Raw genomic sequence first — 22,682 nt, 5'->3', positions numbered from 1 at the left:
TTCCAAAATGGCCCCGTTGACGTAGCCGTGATAAATAATTCTTTTTCGCTGTAAAAAAAAACTACTTGATCAAATGAAGTGAAATTTTTTTTCGGAGAACTTCAGTCTATAACAGTTACGTACAATAATTTTTTTTTTTTCAATATTTCCATTTTTTAATGTCGTCACTAAACTGTATAAGTACCGAATTTTTTTTTTTTGTTTCACATAACATTTTAATAAATACAAGATACCATAAAAATTGAGTTTCATGGTATTTTCTCTGCATAATTACCAAAACAAAACAATCAAATGAAAAATAAAACAAACAGAATCAAATGAAACAACTAAAAAATAATATAATCTTCCAGAATATCAAACAAAGCAATTTTAATGTCTGTTTTTAGTTAAGAATAAAAGTAGTATTAAAAAATGTAAATAAATAAATTAAAAACTGAAAAAAAATTATCTAGTAAGGTAAAAACGTAACTTAGCTTGCCTTTGGTAACATTTGTTTCATTCATTTTTTAAAATAAAACGAAAAACAGTTTCTTGTTTTTTTTTTTTTTTTGTCATTATGCAGAAAAAGGACGATGAAATTCAATTTTTACCGTATCTTTTGTATAATCTCATGTAAAACTACAGTATAGTTGAAAAAGAAAAACATTTCTTATTCATTTCATTTCATTATTAACATATTCATAAGTACAGAGTGGTTAAAAATTAAAACACGTTTATTATTTCACATTAAGTACAAACACTATAACTTATCCAGCTATGTAGAAGAGTAACTTATATTACCCTTACTAATATTTATTTATTATATATTTGTTGTTTGAGACATTTTCGAATCTGTGTTGCTTGTAAAACAAGCCCCAAAATCACGTAAATTTCCTATTAAAACCTCCAAAATGGTTTTAAAAATGTGTGAAATGTCGGATATTTTCTCGTGTTGTCACGTAATTAAATAAAAGCTTTAAAGTAAGTTTAAATACTAAAAAGTTATCCAGCTCGGTAGAAAACGAACACTTAGAAAAATCAATTATCGGTTTTAAAACAAAAGTAAATAAGTAAAAATATTTTGTTAAATATATTTTTAAGAAAAAAAGGCCAAATTCTAAAATGAAGCCTCTCTTTTGCTGTAAAAAAGGCCCCTCAAAAATGCCAAATTGAAAATTAAAGAAAAATTTCATATGTTGAAGATGTTAACATCTATATCTTTGTATTTTTATGTCTCTATTAATTTTGTAGTATTTTCTTAGCGATGATGAAGCAAAAACGTTAATAATGAAACCAAATCGAAAAATATACTTTGGCTCTCACATATTTTTCTGTTTAAATTAGTTCTATGTTTAATATTAAAAAGAATAAACGCATTACATTCAAAAGTTTAAACAGTTTTATAATCGTATCAGAAATTTAAAGAATAATTTTAATACTAATTTAATATAAAATAATTTGATGAACAATTGGTAAATTTGTAAATAAGAATATCTTGAAAAACTGTTATAATGAGAAAATTATTTTAGGAATCAGTTTCTCATATATATTTGATTTAAGATTATCATCCATTTCCAACAGAATAGAGCCATTGATTGACTAACAGAATAGCGTTTATTCTTTCTATGCAAATTTTAGATAATTATTAACGTTTCTTAGCACGCATTTATTTATCTAAATATATTTTTAAGTCTCCCTACCACCACCAAAATAAAATATATCGAAGAGCCTACAATTTCAATTTCATAAAGAAAGACTTGACATTGCCATCGTTAAGAAAACAGTGTAAACCCAATATAGAAAACGTGCACATTTTCCCAGGCTTAAATATATTTTTGCCTACTTTAATAACTATTTTTCCACTTGGGCATTTTAAAGAAACGAAAATGTTAATGTGTATGGCACTAACCTTTGTTGCTGGTAGTAGGAATTAGTTTCTCTTGGGCTGATGTTCTGGTGTTCCTTAGTAATTTTTCTTATGAACATTCAGTAGTAACAAGTTGAGTGTGTCAGTCTGAACTGTCATATTTTGTCAGCTAGTTTTGGCTTATATTAGAATTGGTTGGTTTAAAAGGATCATAAACAAGCCATTCTCATGGGTTTTGGTGATTTCACACCTACATGTGAATACTTGAAGAGGGCATATCAGGTTCCGATTTGATTGAAAACATTTTCTACTTAAAAAAAAGGAATGAATGGAAATAAAAAGAAGGAAGACCATAAAACTTTATTCAGGGCACATTTGAATAAATTTGACTTTTTTAAAAGTATGGACACAATTATTTTACGTTTATAATACATTTGAGTTTTGTTTTTAAAACTTTTACATTTATTATTTATAAATATAATAGACATTTTGGGGTTGTTTTACTATGCACATAGATTCGAAAAAACTGTCAAAAATATATAACAAATAAATGTTATCAAAGGCAAGATAAGTTACTCTTCTACCTATCTCTACAAGTTTTTAGTGGTTTTTACTCACTTAAAACGTGTAATCAGTTAGAAAAAACATAGTGTCTATCAGTATATGCGAAAAATACAAATTAAATCCATTCAATATATGTTAGCGTGACATAGGGTGACATATATTCGGTGGGTTTCTAAGAGTATTTTCAATATGTATTTAGTTTTAAGTCAATTTCCCGAACTTGCCGCATTCTAAACGAAGTCTGGCGCCATTTTTTATTTTTTGACAGTTTTTCTTCGAATCTATGTGTATAATAAAACAAACCCGAAATTGTTAATTCGATTTATTTCTCTTACTTTTCATTTTAATAAATATTCGATTAATATTACATGATATATATATACATCCACTAATATATATATATATATATATATATATATATATATATATATATATATATATATATAAAGGTTAAGATTATTTTGTTATTGGCGTTTGTTCCGCGATAAGCGTTTGTTTACATTTTTTATATATTTTTATACATTCGCTACCTTAGCTATAAGCTCTTTATTATTCATGTTATTATATGAATGAATCGCCCTAACTTTTTGGACGCATTTAATTTAAATATTTTTTTACGTGCATAAAATAAAATAAAATAAAATAAATTTTATGCACGTAAAAACATAATTAAATTAAATTAAATTACACACATATATATATATATATATATATGTATATATATATATATATGTGTGTGTGTGTATAGCAATACACATGAAAAAATTGAAATAGCTTGAAATATTTCAATATTGGTCTGCATAGAAAGAGCTTGATGAGCTAAGAAAGAATCTTTTTAAATTTTTTAAATCTGATTAAAATTAAGGAAGTTATGGCTATTTTTGTGCCTCACACGTTTGGATATTTTCCCCTCTTTAAGACCATATGCGTTTCGTCACATTTTTTACACTACTTTTTCAGTAAAAATGTCATATCTTTGTTAAAACACAAGACTAAGAAATGAAATTTACCATATAAATGTATTTTTGTACAAGGAATCAGAATATGCAACTGAAAATCTCCAAAAGTTTATGGTTTCCAAATAATCTGCAGTAAATGTGCATAAATATGCAGCAATTCCTTAAAAATGCCATGTATCCATAAACAGAAAAGAAGTTGGAGAACTCAAAGTTGAATTGTAATGTGCTTTATGTACAAAAAACTTAAATCTAAACATAAGACCATTTAAAAATGAATATATTGCAATATTTCTTTGGTATTATTGTAGATTAACACCTTCTGTTTAACCCCACTCAACTCCTTCTGACCACCCCTCCAAAATGTGATTCTACCTTTTTAGGAAATTATGTATAAAATGCCATGAAAAACTTTAATGAAAGATAAACAAATTATTTTAGAATTGAATGTAAAATAATTTCCTATTACAGGTCATTCTAACATTTTAGGGCAGTTAACTGTTTTTTTTTTTTCTATGGGAAAATATGCATGCTTTTTTTTTTTTTTTTTTTTTTTAAAGATGATTATGTGTAGTTTTAAGAGGGTTTCTATGCAATGAGAATATGGGGAGGGTTGCCATTCGGACTTTGAATTAATTGTAGGGCTAAGGAAAATTATGTGTGAACATACTGAAAACTTGACAGAGACAAAGCTAACAAAAACAATATTAGAGGGGAGAGCGGTTAGTTTCACAAAAATTTAATGTAAAATAATTCATCATTTCCTGCCCGTTCTAGCATTTTAGGACAGTTAACCAATTTATTTTTATGTGTATTTTTCTTTAAGGAAGGATCTATTTTTTGTTTGTTTGTTTTAGATGCTTGTATGTGGCTTACAGAGGTATTTTGTTGGGGGGGGGGGCTTGCCACTCGAACTTAGTGTTATTGTTAGGGTTAAAGAGTGTTTTAGGAGGAGACTTGCCACACATAATTTGTATTAGAGGTGAAGTTAAGAGAGCTTTTTTTCAAAAAGAGCGTTCAAAAATTTGTTGATTTCTATTTTCGAGGTTGAAGGTGTTAATTCCATAGGCCGTTTATACTACGCTGGAGCAGGTTGTAAAAATATCTTTCGCTTAATAAGTAGAAAAAAAAATAACGAAATAAAAAGCTTCCTAATTGTAGTTTGATGTGTTTTCTAACTGCTTTTAAAATTTCAAGAATATTGATATAGATTTTGAGGGTTTGTATTACTATACACATAGATTCGAAAAAGTTGTCAAAAAAAAATATATAACAAATAAATGTTATCAAAAGCAAGTTACTTTTCTACCTAACTGGATAATTTTTTAGTGTTTTTATTTAATGTAACATGTTTATTCAGCTTAAAAAACAGTGTTTACCGATGTTTTGGAAAATTTAAAATGGCGCCCGGCTCTCTTGAAACAGTAAGTTTGGGGAAAAGAGTTAAAAATAAAAAAGTAAACAAAATACTGCTAGAAACTCGCTCAATATATGTTACCGTGACATAGGCTGACATATATTCGGTGAGTTTTTAACAGTATTTTGTATAGTTTTTTTTTATTTTTAACTCCTTTTCGCAAACTTACCGTGTCAAAGAGAGTCGGGCCGGGCGCCATTTTTAATTTTCCACGGTAAACACTGTATTTTTTTCGAGCTGAATAAACATGTTACATTGAATAAAAACACAAAAAATATATCCAGTTTGGTAGAAAAGTAACTTATCTTGCCTTTGATAACATTTATTTGTTATATATTTGTTTTTTGACAACTTTTTCGAATCTATGTATAAACGAGATTTTGATACTTATTTTGATTTTGAAAAAAAACATTTGTGGCTGTTCGCAGTAAAACATTGTTTTAATTCGCTGTTAAAAACTAATTTAAAGAATAAAAGTGCATGCAAGCTATATATCTACAAAAGTTTTTGTTTTTTTAACCATGTTTTTAAATTTGACGAGATTTGTGAGAAATTGCAACAGATTTATAATGCCGAATTGGTTAGGATTGTTGTTATTATATATTCTGAAAACCGAATAGTTCTAAACTCATGTTATTCTGATAACAAAATAGCTCTAATTAAACATAAGAACATTTATATTCATATTTTCATGTTTTTCTTAATTCGTTCTTGAATAAAAATTAAAGAACGCGTGTTTGTTTACAACTGTGCTATCGCTGATTCTACAGGCTGGAGCTGCTGCTGCTGCTTAAACTTCATTTGACCAAATTCGATTAAAAAGAAACAATTTTTTTTTTCGGGTAGGTCCTTTTAAATTATCAATTACCGCGGTCCTACTCAACATAAAACAATACTTTTAATTGATAAAGATAGTAAAAAGATTGATTTACTTACTACTGGGTGTCCGAAGAATTTTTTTTTCAAAATGTTCAATACTCGTCATATTAAAGTCTTATTTTTAACACGACAAAAAAAGAAATGGTCAAAAATATTTTGGACACTTGACAGTATTAAAATTAACACCTCTTCTAATTGGTTCTCAAATTTCATGACGAAATTCTTCATACAATCACGGTACGGACCTTTAGAAAACAGGGGGGGGGGTCATTACAAAACCTTACCGAAAACGCCATTTTATCACTTTATTTGCTTAAAACTCTTAAAATATATAATGTACATTCATATTTATTAATTCATTTGAAAGTATATTCATTTCCGAACAAAACAGTAGTAATTTGAAGACTTGAAGTGCTTTGGTTTAAAAAATATGGCTATTTTAGTAGAACTACCTTGAAATCTGTGATTATCCAAAGCGTTTTTTCGTCCGTGTGTATTACTAATAATAGTCATTCACACACAGGACTGTTTCGCTGTTTACAGCTCATCGGTGCGGCTAGACTTTAGCAACTACTTCCAGCTAGGAACGAAATCCGACCATCTGAGAGAGCGAGGGAGTAATATTTTAACAATTAGCAGCCTTTGGGCTGATATCACAGTGTAGTATCTGTTCTAATGATACACTTCTCCTTTTCTATTGTCGGTCAGTATGGGGAAATCGTTCATGACTGAGAATTTTTATTTTTGTTCCTATCCAGAGTGCCCCTTTTTGTGGAGCTGGATTTTCCCCACATTAAAAACCGGCCTTGTGTCTAACTCTGCCCTCGTGGAGAGGCAAGTAAATGGGAACAGTCGGCAGTCGTTGCCAAACCGACCTCAGCTCTAATTGTACACAAGATCTAATTTTAAACAAGACCACTGCTATATTCGCTTACGGCCGTTTGCCATTTTCGGCTCTCATTATGCTCAACATTATGGGAGCATTATAATAAATACGTATTTATTTTATAACTATATATGTGCATATATACATATATATGTGCATATACACATATATTTATACATACATATACATATATACATACATACGTGCATATATACATATATACACACATATATAAATACGCATATATACATACATATATATGTATATATATGTATATATACATATATGTATATATATATACATATATAATATAAATATATACATACATATATACATACATACATGTAGATATATACATATATATATAAACAATTATATATATAATATATTCTTCAAGATTGAGGCAATTTTTTTGTTTTAATCTAGGTTGGACTTTCTCTACATTAAAAACCTATCTTGAAATGAATTAAAGCAATTTATTCTCAATTAATGGAAATTTTGAAAACTCCAAACGCAATTGTAAATTATTACTTGATAAATAGTTTAACAGTTTGGAGTTTTCAAAATTTCCATTAATTGAGAATAAATTGCTTTAATTCATTTCAATCACTAAGTTTAAAAAATGCAAGCATTAATTATTTCTGGAGATATACTCAGTGACCGGCTGACCTAACAGGATAGGGCCAAGCCCAGGCTTCGGCCAAGCACCAAAAAAACAAAATGACCTCAGAAAGATTTCATACTTAAAGGGGAACTTTCATATAAATTTTTATCGAATAGGTGCGAAAAGAAAGTTGGATATTTGGGTGTATATACACTGACATCAAAGAGGAAATAACATTAGATGCGAAAGTTTGAATTCATTAATTTTATTACTGTCCAATTCATGAGGCTAAGACTTTGAAAGTATCAAACGTTTGTTTTTGTAGCATACTTTTTATAACTACTTGTAAACTTTACAATTGCTAGCTGGGGGATCACCCCGGGCAACCCCCACCATCTACTTAAAACAAAAGGAAAACAGATAAAATCTCAAATGAATAAAAAATATTAAAAATCAGTTTTCATATTTTAATTTTAATTTAATTGAATTTAGGAAAATTAGATACCGTAGAACTAATTTTCGCAGCGTATGAAAATTAAGCAACTACAGAATAAATGTTAACTTAATAATAATGGACCAGTTTTCTTACCTAGCAAAAAATGGACGAATTTTCCATGGACGAATTATCCGGGCACCCAAATGCCGAGGGGGGAGGGCGGCAAATTTTACTACCGCCCCGGGCAGCAAAAGGTCTTGCTACGTCACTGGATCGAGAAGAAAGTTCTTGTGGAATTTTTAATTTTGATTTCAAATGATGCATTTTCAAATTAGTTTTACTTTGTATATCATTTTAAAACGCGTTTTCCGTTCTATCCAATCGTTTAAATTACAATCGTTTTAAAATAATTGTCTTCTTTTCAGAACGTTCAATGGAAAAAAGATGGAAAAAAGGCAAATTCATACAATTTCCTTATTTCAGTTCAAACTAGGCTGAAAAACTGCTGAAACAGATTGCAATATCAGCAAAGCATTTAGCTCAGGAACCACTATTGAACGCACAGCACAATGGTGGTTTAAGAAATTTTGTGGTGACGATGAGTCTTAAAGATGATGAGCATAGTGGTCGGCCATCGGATCAATTAAAAGCCCTAATCGAAGCTAATCCACACACAACTGTCCGAGAACTTCAGAATTAGACATAATGTATATGATGATTTCCACCTATGAGAGAGATTGGAAAGACAAAGAAACTTAATAAATGCTGCCTAAAAAATTGAATGATATCCATTAAAAATGCCGTTATGAAGTGTAATTTTCTCTTTTACAGAACAACAACGATCCGTTTCTCGACTGGGTTGTGACTTGTGATGAAAAGTCGATTCTTTACAACAACCGGCGATGCTCAGCTCAGTGGTTAGACGCCAATGAAGGCCCACAACACACTAGAGTTGCACCAAAAGAAGATCACACTGACTGTTTGGATGAGACTAGTTAGTCTCAGCCATTACAGTTTTTTTAATGTACGTGAAACCTTTACCACGGTAAACGTTTTTTTAATGTAGGTGAAACCTTTACCACGGTAAAAGTTTTTTTTAATGTCGGTGAAACCTTTACCATGGTAAAAGTTTTTTTTAATGTCGGTGAAACCTTTACCATGGTAAAAGTTTTTTTTAATGTCGGTGAAACCTTTACCATGGTAAAAGTTTTTTTTAATGTAGGTGAAACCTTTACCACGGTAAAAGTTTTTTTAATGTAGGTGAAACCTTTACCACGGTAAAAGTTTTTTTAATGTAGGTGAAACCTTTATCACGGTAAAAGTTTTTTTAATGTAGGTGAAACCTTTACCATGGTAAAAGTTTTTTTAATGTAGGTGAAACCTTTACCACGGTAAAAGTTTTTTTTAATGTAGGTGAAACCTTTACCATGGTAAAAGTTTTTTTAATGTAGGTGAAACCTTTACCATGGTAAAAGTTTTTTTAATGTAGGTGAAACCTTTACCACGGTAAAAGTTTTTTTTAATGTAGGTGAAACCTTTACCACGGTAAAAGTTTTTTTTAATGTAGGTGAAACCTTTACCACGGTAAAAGTTTTTTAATGTAGGTGAAACCTTTACCACGGTAAAAGTTTTTTTAATGTAGGTGAAACCTTTACCATGGTAAAAGTTTTTTTTAATGTAGGTGAAACCTTTACCATGGTAAAAGTTTTTTTTAATGTAGGTGAAACCTTTACCACGGTAAAAGTTTTTTTAATGTAGGTGAAACCTTTACCACGGTAAAAGTTTTTTTAATGTAGGTGAAACCTTTACCACGGTAAAAGTTTTTTTAATGTATGTGAAACCTTTACCACGGTAAAAGTTTTTTTAATGTAGGTGAAACCTTTACCATGGTAAAAGTGCTGTCAACAAATGGATGAAATGCGTCAGAAACTTCGACAACAACACCCAGCATAAAATGGCCAAATTCTTCTCCATGAAAATGCCTGACCGCATGTTGCTTAATCGATCCTGCAGAAGTTGAATGAATTGGGCTATGAAACTCTGCTTCATCCGCCATACTCTCCAGACCTCTCACCTACTGACTACCACTTTTTCAAGCATCCCAACAACTTTCCACATGAGAAATGCTTCAAAAACCTAAGCGATATCAAAAACGCCTTCAACAACTTCATCGCCACATTTTTTTACATTACTGGCAAAAGTGTGTTGATTCTGATGGTGCTTATTTAAATCAATAAATTTTTGTTGGAACCGAGATATATTGATCCGAATTTAAAAGTTAAAAACTACAATAACTTTCTTATCAATCTGATATTTAGAATCTTTCTTTCTTTTTTATTTTACTATTTATTTTACTATATAAATTTCTATAGCAATGGCATAGTGTGACCACTTTTCGTGTCTTTCTGCATGCCTTTCCTACCTCAACGTAACTGCTACATTACTTTTATTATTTATTATTAATTTAAACATGAAATAGCAATATTTTTTTTCAAATCCCATATAAAAATAATTTAATGATGAAATTAAATACATGACAATGCATGTTTCTTCATTAACAACCCATTTTAATAATTATTACTTAAAAATAATTTTAAAAAATAATTATTAGTTAAAAAAAGAGAATAAATTACTTCGACATTTTAAAGGAATTTGGAATTATTTAAACTGTTGAATAAAAATTCCTTTCAGCAAATTCTTAGCAAATCCTTTAAAATTCTTAGCAAATTCTTTAAAATTCTTAGCAAATCCTCATGCATCAAAATATTGAAAGTTTTGAAAACTTTTTACATTCAATATTTTTATAAATAGAAAATATTTTAAAACCTTAGCAGCAATTAGTTATAGCTTTTTCGCAATTTGGTTCAGTTAATCATCATATCTTGTCGCTCTATCTCTTCAACCAGCGGCGTGCGGTTTCATTACCAACACTGAGGTCTTCGTCCGTGCAGTTGGGCCCCAGTGGGAAAGATGTTAAAATGTGCTCGATGGTCTGAACTCGGGCACCACAGGGCATTCAGCAGTTGTAGAGTAACCCCAAATGAGATTGTCGCCAGTTTTTGCAACTTTTGCCCTTGTCCTATTCAGAGTGACCCACTGCGATCGGGACAGGTGTGTGCCAGGTGGTAAGGTTTCACTGAGATCTGGCAGTGCTATATTTGTAGACTGAAGGTCTACCTCTCTCCACATCTGCAGAGGATGTAGGAGTGTCCGGTAGTTCCTCCACTGTGGCAAAGCTTCGCCGGGACACAAATCGTCTAGCCACCTCCGATTAGCCATAGAGAGCGTGTCTGGGGTCTTCGAGTTGTTTAGTACGCTCAACTCTCGCAATTATATCCCGGCAGATTTTAGGTGGTGGTATGCCACTTAATCGGTATAGGGCTGGTAGAGGTGTGCTTTTTAAGTTTCCGGTTATGATCCGGCAAGCTTTGTGGAGATCAGTTAATAATAATAATTTGGTTTAAAAAGAAATATCATAATAAAATGAAAAAAAAAAACGAAAAAAAAGACTCACTTTCTCAAATCACAGTCCATTATTGAAATCACTCATTTTAGATCATTGTTTCCATACATTATAATACGATTGTCTTTGAGAGAACATGCGGTCAGTTGTTGCTACGTCCCTTATTAGTCCTGTCCAACGTGTAATACTGCTTTTTATGTATTCCTCAGGGTATGACTTATAGGCGCAAATAAATCTTGCTATATTTATATAAGTGATTTTATTCCGATAATTCTTATCCTAATTTCCTTCAAAATATTAAGAGTTTTTGTTTCTATATTTTGTGTAAAAATATCTTATTAACACATGGATCAGCACACTTAGACAATGTAATTTTAACATAGGTATTGGATCAGAAAAGGGAATATCAGCCAGATCTTGATCACCAATGCTCTTCAAAGCATTGCGATAAATAGTCGCGTCATCTGCACAGAATTCAACAAATCATTTCGGAATATGATTTGGAAGATCATTAATGAAAATCAGGAAAAGGGTTCGGCACAAAATCCTTGAAACACACCACGTTTTATTATTTAACTAGTTTATACTCATTTCATGGGCGGTCTTAGTTCAGTACTTAGATATGTTAATTTCCATCTTTAACTAGACATTACTGCTAATACGAAGTAAAATATTTGTAAAATTTTGTAGAAAAATATGTTGCTTAGTCATTTGCAGGAAAGAGTAACTACAACGGATGCATTTAATTATTGTAAAAAGAAACATGCATTTAATTATAGTTTTATTGTAAAAAAAATATTTGAATATTTTTAAACAAAAGAAAATCGTTCTGAACTGAATATCCTTTGTTTCTACTTAGTTTTTAAAAAAGATACATATTTATGTGATATTTTATGTTCTCATCTTAATTTCTTTAAATTTATAAAACTCGTATCTAATTTTAAAAAATCTTACTTGAGATTCAAACTATTAAGGTATTGAGATCGTAAAAAATATTACCTTAAGAATGTGTACTCTGCCTATTCCTTTTTTGTTAAGCAATCACATATTTCTATTTGCATACGGATACACAAACTCCAAAAATGCTGAAATGCTTTAATTAGATGTAGGCAAATTATTATAATAATTATAATAATAGAAAGTCAAAAAGAGGGTTACGTCTAGAATCCTTGAGACACGCCACTACTAATTCTGTGACTTTTGCTCATAAACAACTACATTTATAAATCTACTAGTAGGTTGCCCAGCATTGCCCAGTTGTGAAATACACGCAAATATATTTTCATTCATGCAGATTTCGTCAATTCATTATAGAGTCAATTCTCTACTGACTACTGTCAAGAGTTAAAGAAAAATATGACTTGGATACCATACACTAGAATCGAAATCACAATGTTTAGCCTCTCCTTCCCCAGCTTTAGTCGTTATTTATCTATCAAGTGCCGTTACTGTCTGAGCTACCAACAGATGGATAGTTAAGTGACTTTGAGCTATGAATGTTAAATTGTGCAGGAATAAAGTTTTATTCGACTTACCCTTCTAAGGTCAACAGTTTTGTTTTCAACTTTGACCCCTTAGCAACAATTTTTGGCTGGCTAAAAACCAAATTGAAACAGGTGCAAATACCCTATATATCAAATTTCAACTCTGTAGATTAAATATTAAGAAGAGTTTGGTAGAAACTTTTTGCACACACACCTACAAGGTATATATATATATATATATATATATATATATATATATATATATATATATATATAAAGTCGTATTGCTTGTCACTAAGCAGATAATGTTTGCTAAGATGGCTGATGACTCGAATTATTTTTTTCCCTTTCATAAAATATGACAGCAATTTTCAATTCTTTTAAATGTTGAATATTTTTTTTTGTGGAAAATAGTTGTTTTTCTATAAATGTTAACATCATATTCGTTTATCGAAAGTTCAAAACTACATAAGAAGTCAATCAGGTTTGATAAGCCAACGAACGTTTGTTGTATTCATTACAATATTTATGTAACTTAACGGAAATGGAGTCACACTGTTGCTATTGACATGCCAGTTTGCTGAAAAAAAAAATGATAATAATACGGATTTTTTTACGATAGGCAGAAAAAATGGCAGTTTCATGGTCGCTTTCAAAAATTACTTTTTATTCCCATCTTAGTATAACTTAACCAAATTCGAAAATTTTAGTATAACTTAACCAAATTCGAAAATCTTCCAGTATATAAAGTCTTCCCTGATTTCATTTAAAATAGTTTTCATCAATCTTGTGTCAGTATTATTTTGTATGGCTTGAACATTAAACCCTATTCAAAATATATTGTTTAGTTTACACAATATAGTTTGCTTTATACATGTTCCATTTCTGTTTTTTCTTCAAATATCCTTGTGACCATATTTTTCAACAAATAATGAATTAAAAAAATACAAAAGAAAATTAAAATATCAATAGAAACCTGTTGTATCTATATAGCAAGACATTTATTTTGTTTATATACAGACCGGTATGTGGCAATGCCAATCATTTTGTGTTTCGTTTTTGGTTTTTTGAATATATCTATGGCAATATCATTAAATAATTAAAAACGTGATAAAAAATTGTTCTTTTACAAGAGAAATTACATTTTAAACATATAAAAAGGATCGTTTCTTAGTTGTGTGTGCATTTCGGTTTTTATTTCGGTTGGGGCTGTTCGTCATCATGGGGAGTCTTTGTTTGTTTGGTGGTTGTACAACCCTTCAGCAATCAGTTGAAGGGCGAGCGGGTTTTTGGTGCCGGAAACTTTCTTCATTTTTGCCCGTTTATTCTGGAACCAAATCTTGATTTGTGATTCATTCAGTCCCAATTCTTTGGCTAAAGCTTGCCGGCGTTCCTCGGTCAGATATCGACCGTGATCGAATTCGCGTTTCAGCCTTTGTAGTTGTTCAGGTGTGAATGCTGTTCGAGGTCGTTTTTCATCTGTTTTTTTGTCTTTTCTCTTAATCTTTCGAGAACGGGGACCTGCAAAAAGAATGGGAAACTACATGGGACAATAATAACATAATGGAGCAAAATTATTATATTTAAAAAATACAATTCTGTTTACAAATAAAGAAATCAAATTAACCAATTATGAACATAAATGATATAAAAAAATACTCGATTATCTCAATTCATTTTTTTTATTTACAAAAATGCAAGTTTTACACCATTTATAGAGTGGCAGTGTTCATACCTGGCTTTATCAATTTCCATCTTCTCTTCTATCATTTTATAGTTAATATGGAGAAAAATACTTTTGAAATTTCTGGAAAAAAATAAGCTACGTATTTACATTTATTTATAGCTTTTTATGTGCAAAAGCGAAACATTAGAAATTATGTTTTAAGCAAAACTAGTCTCTTTTGAACTGATGCTGAATAGATGTGTCATTGCAAAACCTTAGAAAACAGTGTTGGTGCATGTCTATTGCTATTATCATACTGTTGGCTCAATTTTATGTCCTGATGAAATTAATGCTCATCAAAATTCGGTATCGAATCTTGGTGGGTGTTCAAAGTTGTCCAAATTATTGTTCTATGAATCAAGTAAAAAAAACTTTCTTAAGGTTGTTTACAAAAAATGCTGAGTGCCTGGTGTACTTGGAGTTTTTCAACAGGAAAGAGCATATATATTCATAACAGATTTTCATGGTACTTGTGCATTTTACGAACCAGACGTAACTCAGAATTTGCTCAGCTTTGTCCGACGCATGACGTCAACAGCTGGATATAACCGAGCGTTGCCGATTAAGCAGACGAGAATTTCGCTATCAATTGGAAGAGTGTCACAATTCAAGAAACGCTTATTTGAAGAGAGTTTTAAAAAAATTTTGTTTTAAAAAGATAAATGACGAAATAATAATGAATATTACAAACCTTGCGGACCAGCTCCAGACCCCAGAGACTGCACTAAACAGCAACGGAAATTGTTGGCAGAAGAGAAAAGGTGTTTACATTTTGGCCAGGATTGTGTACTTGCAAAGAGAACAAGCCTTTCCGACGGTTACGGTTGGAGGTGTAGAAGTGTAACATGTCGTCGATGGACCTCCATTAGGATTGGGACCTTCTTCTCAAAATCCCGACTAACCATCGCATGTATAATAAAAATAATATACTTATGGGCGTTCGAGATGGCATCTACAAAAAATCTCCATCGCGAATGTGAGTTACGTTCTCGCCACAGAATTGTGGATTGGAAAATTTTCCTGCGTGATATATGCAGGGACTATTTTCTTAGGAATCCCCGGCAGATTGGAGGCCCAGGCCATACGGTAGAAATCGACGAGTCCGTTTTTAACCACAGAAAACACAACGTCGACAGATTTCTGACACCGGTCTTGGTCTTCGGTGGATACGACCCCGCCGAAAAGGAGGGTTTCTTGGTCACTGTACCAAATAGGAACGCTGAAACCCTCCTTGCACTAATAAATTAAAAAAAAATCCTTGTTTCTGGTGAAAAGAAATGTATAAATAATCCTTGTTCCTGCCACCCCCAAATGCTTTTTATTGCCCTTTTTAAGGCTTTTTCCATTTATTTGACATAAAGAGTTGCAAAAAAAAAAATATTAACTTTTACGTGTGTAAGACATGGACAATATGTTTTTTTACGTTAAAAATTGAAAAAAAAAACAAAACAGTTCAGACAAAAAAAAAGTTTCCTATTATTTAAGAAAAAAAACTTGTTTTATATGTATTTATTTTGAAAACATTCCAAACAATAATAATAAAAAAAAAATAAATGAACGGTAGGTTTTTGCTTTTTACTTATTTAATTTTTTTGTTTCTACATTTTACTCATTGTATTTCATTGTACAGTTATTTTGTTGTAGCGTTGTTTTTTTATCGCCAACGCTCGGTTTTATCCGGCTGTTGACGTCATGCGCCGGACAAAGCCGAGCAAATGCTGAGTTACGTCTGGTTCGTTAAATGCACAAGTACCATTTTCATAACAGATTTTCATAACAGATTTTCATAACAGATTTTCATAACAGATCAGTAAAAAAGGCTCGATTTTTCATTTGAAAATATCAACATCAAATAAGTTGTGCTTTTTAAAGTTACACCGATAAAAACCAACACCAAAAACAAAATAAAAGAGTTATATCTATAAAACTTTTAAAAAGAAATCTCCTTTGTTTTTATGATTAGCGAAACATTATAAAATTCCGACTTATTGATCCCACAGTATCACAACCACCTATGCCAGCCAAACTCCGTCACATGTTCTCTTGTTGTGACATGGATTTTGCCATCATGTCACCTCACATATTTGAAGTCGGCTTAAAAGTCAGCACCAAAATATACCTGGATATGCTGAAGAGTGTGATGATGTGCAATCAGGTGGCCGGTGACAGACCCTGGGTGTGGCAGCAGGATTTGGTGCCGGCCCACAAGTCCAAAGGTTTGGCTTCAGAAGGACTTTGTACTCTTCTATCCCCTCCCCACCTTTTCTTCAACGATCTGAACCTGCTGGACTACTTCGTTTGCTCATACATCATACAATATACTGGAAAACCGCCTCCTGGAAATGAAAAAGGAAGACATGGCAGGACTCCTACACAAACTGAACATTCCGGTACTATAACTAAACCAGAGGAGCTTCGCCAAGTGGGACATCCTCCTACCCACCAAGGGCGATGCAGAGAGATTCTCCCTCCAAGAAATCAAGCGTGGGAGAGTCAAACTAATACCCAAATACCAGACCAAGAGACAGACTCGGGTGCAGGTAATCAACATACCTATGTAAATAACAGCAGAACTCCAGGGACCCCTCTTAACCTAGTTCGGCAAGGTCGAAACAGTAATCCCGGTATAGTCGAAAACTGGCATGCACTTGGGCAGTTACAGGGTTGCCATGAGACTCAAGAGATAGGGCTTCCTGGTGATACCAGCACAGCTGACATTCAAGGAGACAACTATAATGGTAAATGGTGAAGTGGCATCATCCGCACTGCTGCTTCAGCCAAAAGCAGGGCCACATGGCCAAGAGATGCCTAAACCATGTAGCAGACTAAGAGGGAGTAGGGGAGCACAATGGAAACGGAAGCCCACACCCCCATCCGCCACCGTACCACCACCAACCCAACAATCGAGGTAGCAACAAACACAACAGCATCTGAAAAAGCAGCCTCCACTTAAACAGATCCCACAGCAGCAACAGCTGAAACAGTTGTAACACCAACAACTGTTGCAGCAGCAGAAACAACAGCCAAAGCAGCAGGAGCAACAAATCAACTGCAGCAACTAGAGCCAATGGTCCGCACATCAATTGAAACAGGGACCAAGCGGATAAAAGACTGCTCCTCTGAGGATGAATCTACCAGTGAGAGGGAGAAGAACTTAACTTCACCACTTGCCCCCATACTTACAAAACTGTTTAAGCGTTGCCTTAAGTAAAAGTGCTTTCCAACACCCTGGAAAACCTCATCAGTATGCCCTGTATTTAAGAATTCAGGTGAAAAGTCACCTCCTTCTCAGTACAGACCAATAAGTGTGTGTCATGAGTAAGTTGTTGGAATCCATATTAAATGAAGAAGTAGTCAACCACCTCAACAGAAACAACCTTCTTAGTGACACGCAATATGGTTTCCGCTCTGCAAGATCTACAGCAGATGTGCTAACGGTTATATCACACACGATTAGTGAATCTCTTGACAAAGGTTTCCTTTCCAGGGCAATTGCTCTTGACATATCAAAGGCCTTCGATAAGGTATGGCATAAGGGCCTACTTCACAAGATTTCCAGCTACAGTATTACTGGAAATGTTTTCTCAATCATTAAATCATTTCTCTCCGATAGGTTCATAAGAGTAGTGGTTGATGGGCAGAAATCAGTATTAATGCTTCTATCTTTACATCATCAACGCTCTGATCCCCATCTGGCATCAATTGAAATGGATGGCTCTCGTCTTGGAGAGGCTCCATGTTTTGACAAGCTTCTGGGTTTGACCTTTACTCTTGATCTAAAATGGAACACGTACATCAAATCTGTTGCCAGGGATGCTGGGAAAATGGTAGGATCCTTCTACTGCTCCAGAAGATATCTCACTACTGATGCAATTCTCTATCTGTATAAAAGCCAAGTACGTCCAAGGATGGAGTACTGCTGCCACATCTAGGCAGGAGCTGCTAAAAACAGCCTATCCTCCCCGTACAGAGTACAAAATAGACTTCGTGGTTTAGTGGGGGATGCCCTTTTCTCTTCCCTGCAACCTCTCTCCCACAGAAGAGACGTTGCAAGCCTGTCTTTGTTTTATCACTATTTCCATGGCAGGTGCTCGTCTGAGCTCTAATCCCTCGTCCCCCCTCGCCAATCTTTCACGAGAAACACCCGTCTGGCTGAAACTACTGTCAATAATTTTCCCCACTCTTTATCTGTGCCTAAATCCAAACGTAGATTCCATGAGCAAAGCTTCTTTCTTAGAACTGCACACCAGTGGAACTCTCTACCGCTTGCCTGTTTCCCACCTAACTACAACTTGGACGTCTTCAAGTCCAACATAAACAAACTCATGACAAACCGCCCCCTTAAGTAAGACACTCTATCAAAACCCCCAATACTAATGATTACTGTACACGCAATAACCCTTATCGCTGAGTGGCCTTTGGGCCTTGATAAGTGGTGACCTCCATGTAAAAAAAACAAAAAAAACTCCCTGGTTCATTCAAAATAAAGAAAAAGAAAAGAATGAAAGGGGAAGATAAGGTGGCCCCCACCTCCAGTGAGCATGCATCACCCCTAACAATAACACAACCCACTTCCACACCCAAACTACACCAACAACAAACACCACACCAACACCAGACACCAAACCAACACCAGATACCACACAAACACCTGTCCTCACACCAATGCAAACTGAGCCATCACCTCAGAAAGAACAGAATGAACCTGAAAAGGGGAGAGACCCTTCAGCTTCTTCCGCTCATGGACTTACCCCAACAGGGACCCTCACTCTCGAAACGAGGGAGGAACTATGTTTTGTAGACCCCTTGTCTGTGGCAATGGATTTACCAAACCGGCAGAGAAAAAATTTTAAATCTCTGTTGGATTGCCAATAGATAGGGGGAAAAGACATTAATGTCCCCTCTAATTTCCCAGACACTCCACTGATGACAAGTTTCGTTAGGCTTCCATATGCCTGCAAGACCAACTTGTGGACAATGCCGGAGGCCGCTGAAGGGGCTGTTCTGGGAATTGAACTCATAAGAAAAAATTACCCTTCCTTGGACGTCAAAACAATGCAAGGAAAGGGTCCCAGTGTTAGATCATGTTATTCTATAGGGCCCTTAACTTGACTTTTCCTTTAGACATCGGCAGCATTATGAGAGAAGGTCAGAACATGAAAAACCTCACCACCTTGAGCATTGCATATATGTCAGCATCCTTTCCCTAGCTGACTTTGGAGTTGAGTGTGACACACCTTAAGGTAGATACCATGGCTTTAAATTTGGCTAGCCTGAATGCGAGGGGCTTGAGATCATCGGGCCAGGCAGCTCATGTCTGGCATGACCTCTTGTCCCTGGAAGTGGATGTGATTGAGGAAACGCATTTCATTTCTTCTGTGGACTGTCAAGTGCTGGCCCGAGATTTTGAGGTTTTCTCAGCATATGGAAATCTACGGGGGAAGGGAGTCTCCTTGCTGATTAAACGTACACTGTCCATGATGGTCGACATTGTTCATAGGGAGGGCAGGCTGGTTGTGGCCGATGTTGCAGTAAAAGATTCTGTGTTTCAGGTGATCGTGGTTCATGCACCCAGCACCGCCCATGAGAGGGTCTCATTCTTCAATTAGCTCGATGCGTTCACAGCGTGTCGGAAGTGAGTAGTGCTAATGGGGGATTGGAACGCCATCTTAGACCCCGAGGTAGACAAGGTAGGAGGTGAAGCTAGAGGATCGGAGAGGCGTGAGTCCAGCTTAGCTGATTTGATGGCTAGATGCAATCTGGTTGACAGTTTCTGGGTCAAGCATCAGGGGCGGAATATGTGGACGTGGACCAATAGCGTTTCCTCCTATCCAAATACCTATTTGGACAGGATGTTAATTAGGAGAGGCGAAGTAGACTTCCTATCTTGTCTCACATTTACTTGGCTATGCCAGATGGACCATAAACTAGTTATGGCCCGGCTGAAGCTAGGAAATAGGCCTAAGTTAGCAGGCTACTCGAAATAAACACCTCCTTTCTGGAAATACAAGATTTCTGAGATAAGTTAAGACCATTAATTAATAAGGCACTAGTGGGAACGGTTACTGGGAGTAAGTGGTGGTTAGGTCTTAAAGCCAAGATTAGAAGCTTCTCCGTCAAGTATGCCCAGCGCCTCGCACTAGATAAGGCCAAGACAAAGAAGCAGCTGGAGCAGAAACTAGCACAGGCTACGGGGGAGGGTGATAGGGTTGGTTAGGAACTAGCTAAGCAAGGCCTTCTACATGAGACTAGCTAGTGTTATAAAGGCGAACTAGTTAGAGCTAGGCTTAGAAAGATAAGCAATAAAGCAGTCAATTCTGATGCGGACATGCATCGTGAGGTTTCTTGGTGTGGCTTGGACAAGTGCATTGGTGCAGTGAAACATCCGGATGGCCGCACCTTGGAATCGACTCGGGATATCTGTGAGGGGTTCGAGAACATTTTGAGGAGCATTTTACGCAGCAGCCCGATCTTCTGGTCCTTGAGTTTAGCAACTATTTAGCCGACTCTCCCTATCTTGAGGTGGCTAGAGCGGCTATTTGCAAGGGTTGGGTGATAGAGCAGGAGATTTTTATTGCACTGAAGCAAGTCAGCTGTGACAGATCACTGGGACTCGATGGTCTGCCATACGAACTGTATTTGAGGCTGCCGCCCATATGTCTGCCTCTGCTAATGGATGCGTTCTACGTTCTACCATTGCTTTGCTCAGGGATTCATCCCAGGGCAAGTCACCAGCCGAGGAAAGGTGACGGGCATGGCAGGGAAGAATTACATAACTACAGGCCCATAACTCTGTTAAACACAAAGTTGAAGATTTTGGCCAAGATCTTGTCGAATCGGTTGCAGGTTGTTTTCGGTGACTTGATCAAACTGGAGCAGAACTACGCTGTGAGGGGGGAGATCAATTCAGAACAAATTGCACCTCATCCACACGATCCTAGAGGGGGGAATAGAAGACGACTCAGAAGTCACGCTGATCAATTTAGATCAGTCTATAGGGTCGACCATCGGTTCCTGGCATGTTTCTTAGAGGCTGCCAGTTTTAAACTGGATTTCTGCAAGTGGATATCCGTGATGTATTGCCAACCAACGGCTATCGTGCAAGTCAACGGAAAGCACTTGAAACCCTTTGTTATCTCTTGGTCGATTCGGCAGGGTTGTCTGCTGTCGCCCCTGCTCTACATCTTGGCGTTGGAACCTCTGCTCCACAAGCTGAGACGTGGGGAGGCAAATTTGGCACTGTGCAGAATTGCTCTACCTGGTAGCTCAGCTGCCAAGGTATCCGCATTCGCCAATGACGTCACGGGTTTGTGTTGAACTTCCGAGACATCAGAGGCGCTCGCTCAGTATGAAAGAATTACAGGAGCCAAGATAAACTGCACCAAGTCGGTGGGACTGTGGTTGGGCACCGTGAGTGGCAACACAAACATTCTGGTGTCCTTCAGCTGGACGGATGGCCCAGTTCGGATCCTCGGCATGTGGTTCAGACCAGGTCCTAACTAAAATATTTTTCTTTTTACCCCTCCATCTAAATTTCACCCATCTTGGAGAGAAAGAAATCAATCACTACCCCCCCCCCCGCATCTCTCACTCACAAAATTTTCTTTTCTCCAGGGGGCAAGAAACACAGTAAAGACGAATCTTCTGTTGAAGCAAGCGTTACCTAATCACAAACCAAGACAATGTATTTACCTATTTGGTTGGAAATTCTAATGATTCATCTTCTAACAGTGAATTCAGTTTTCTTAAAATTATGATGGTCTTAGTGGGAAGAGAAATTAGTTCATATATATTGTACAATACCTGTCGAGGGTACGTTAAATTGTTTCAGATATATATTTACATTACCCGTCAGAGGGCAAAAAAAATATTTAACATATGTGTTGTACATTATCCGTCATAGCAATTGTAAAATTATTTAATATTTGTTAAGTATAGTTAATCACATGTCCCAGGGAAGTTAAAATTATTTCATACATAAGTTGTGTAATTCACGTCCTAGGTTAGGTAAAAAATACTTTTGCTCGAGATATCAAATGATATATAGACATAAAAGAATTCCTAACAGATGTGTTCATGCTTCATTTTTCTAATTGTTTTATTATACGGTCCTGGGCAAACGCCGGGTGGGCCTGCTAGCAATAAAATAAATAAATAAAAAATAAAATAAAAATAAAAAAATAAAAACACACACACACACACACGATATGATTTGGGAATCTTAGGTAGGACGACCCCGATGTGCTTGAGGTATTGTGAGATCAAACATAGACTAGCAAAGGTAGAGTGACGAGGATGGCCATAGATACCACTTCCTCAATTTTTGAGTGGCCTTGTGCCTAATTTTTTCTTTATTTCTGTTTTCTGTTTCTGTTTATTTCTTTCACGGTGAATAAAAATATATAACTCAAAGTGTAGTAT

The 22,682-nt window shown here is 34.8% G+C and overlaps 1 protein-coding gene across 1 annotated transcript; it reads right to left on the bottom strand.

Moving 5' to 3' along the window:
* Positions 1-13,296: 13,296 nt before the first annotated feature.
* LOC145258059 (homeobox protein Ht-En-like) lies at positions 13,297-19,752 on the bottom strand. Its single transcript, XM_080115783.1, has 2 exons — positions 19,732-19,752; positions 13,297-14,075 (listed from the first exon to the last, which is right to left on the bottom strand). Exons 1-2 carry the CDS (start codon positions 19,750-19,752, stop codon positions 13,755-13,757), a joined length of 342 nt encoding a protein of 113 aa, XP_079971909.1. The 3' UTR covers positions 13,297-13,754.
* Between the last annotated feature and the right edge of the window lie 2,930 nt (positions 19,753-22,682).

The sequence above is a fragment of the Euprymna scolopes genome, chromosome 33, assembly GCF_053919585.1.
Source record: "Euprymna scolopes isolate OS-2025 chromosome 33, ASM5391958v1, whole genome shotgun sequence".
NCBI lineage: Eukaryota > Metazoa > Mollusca > Cephalopoda > Sepiida > Sepiolidae > Euprymna > Euprymna scolopes.
Note: the sequence above shows the minus strand (reverse complement) of the source record. Positions and strands in the feature narration are given on the sequence as shown.

Excerpts from the sequence above, each read along its gene's own strand:
- LOC145258059 (XM_080115783.1), bottom strand. The coding sequence starts at position 19,752 with ATGTCGACCATCATGGACAGT. Across the intron at positions 14,076-19,731 it reads TGTCGACCATCATGGACAGT|TTTCCCATTCTTTTTGCAGG; the intron begins GTACGTTTAATC and ends TGTCCCATGTAG.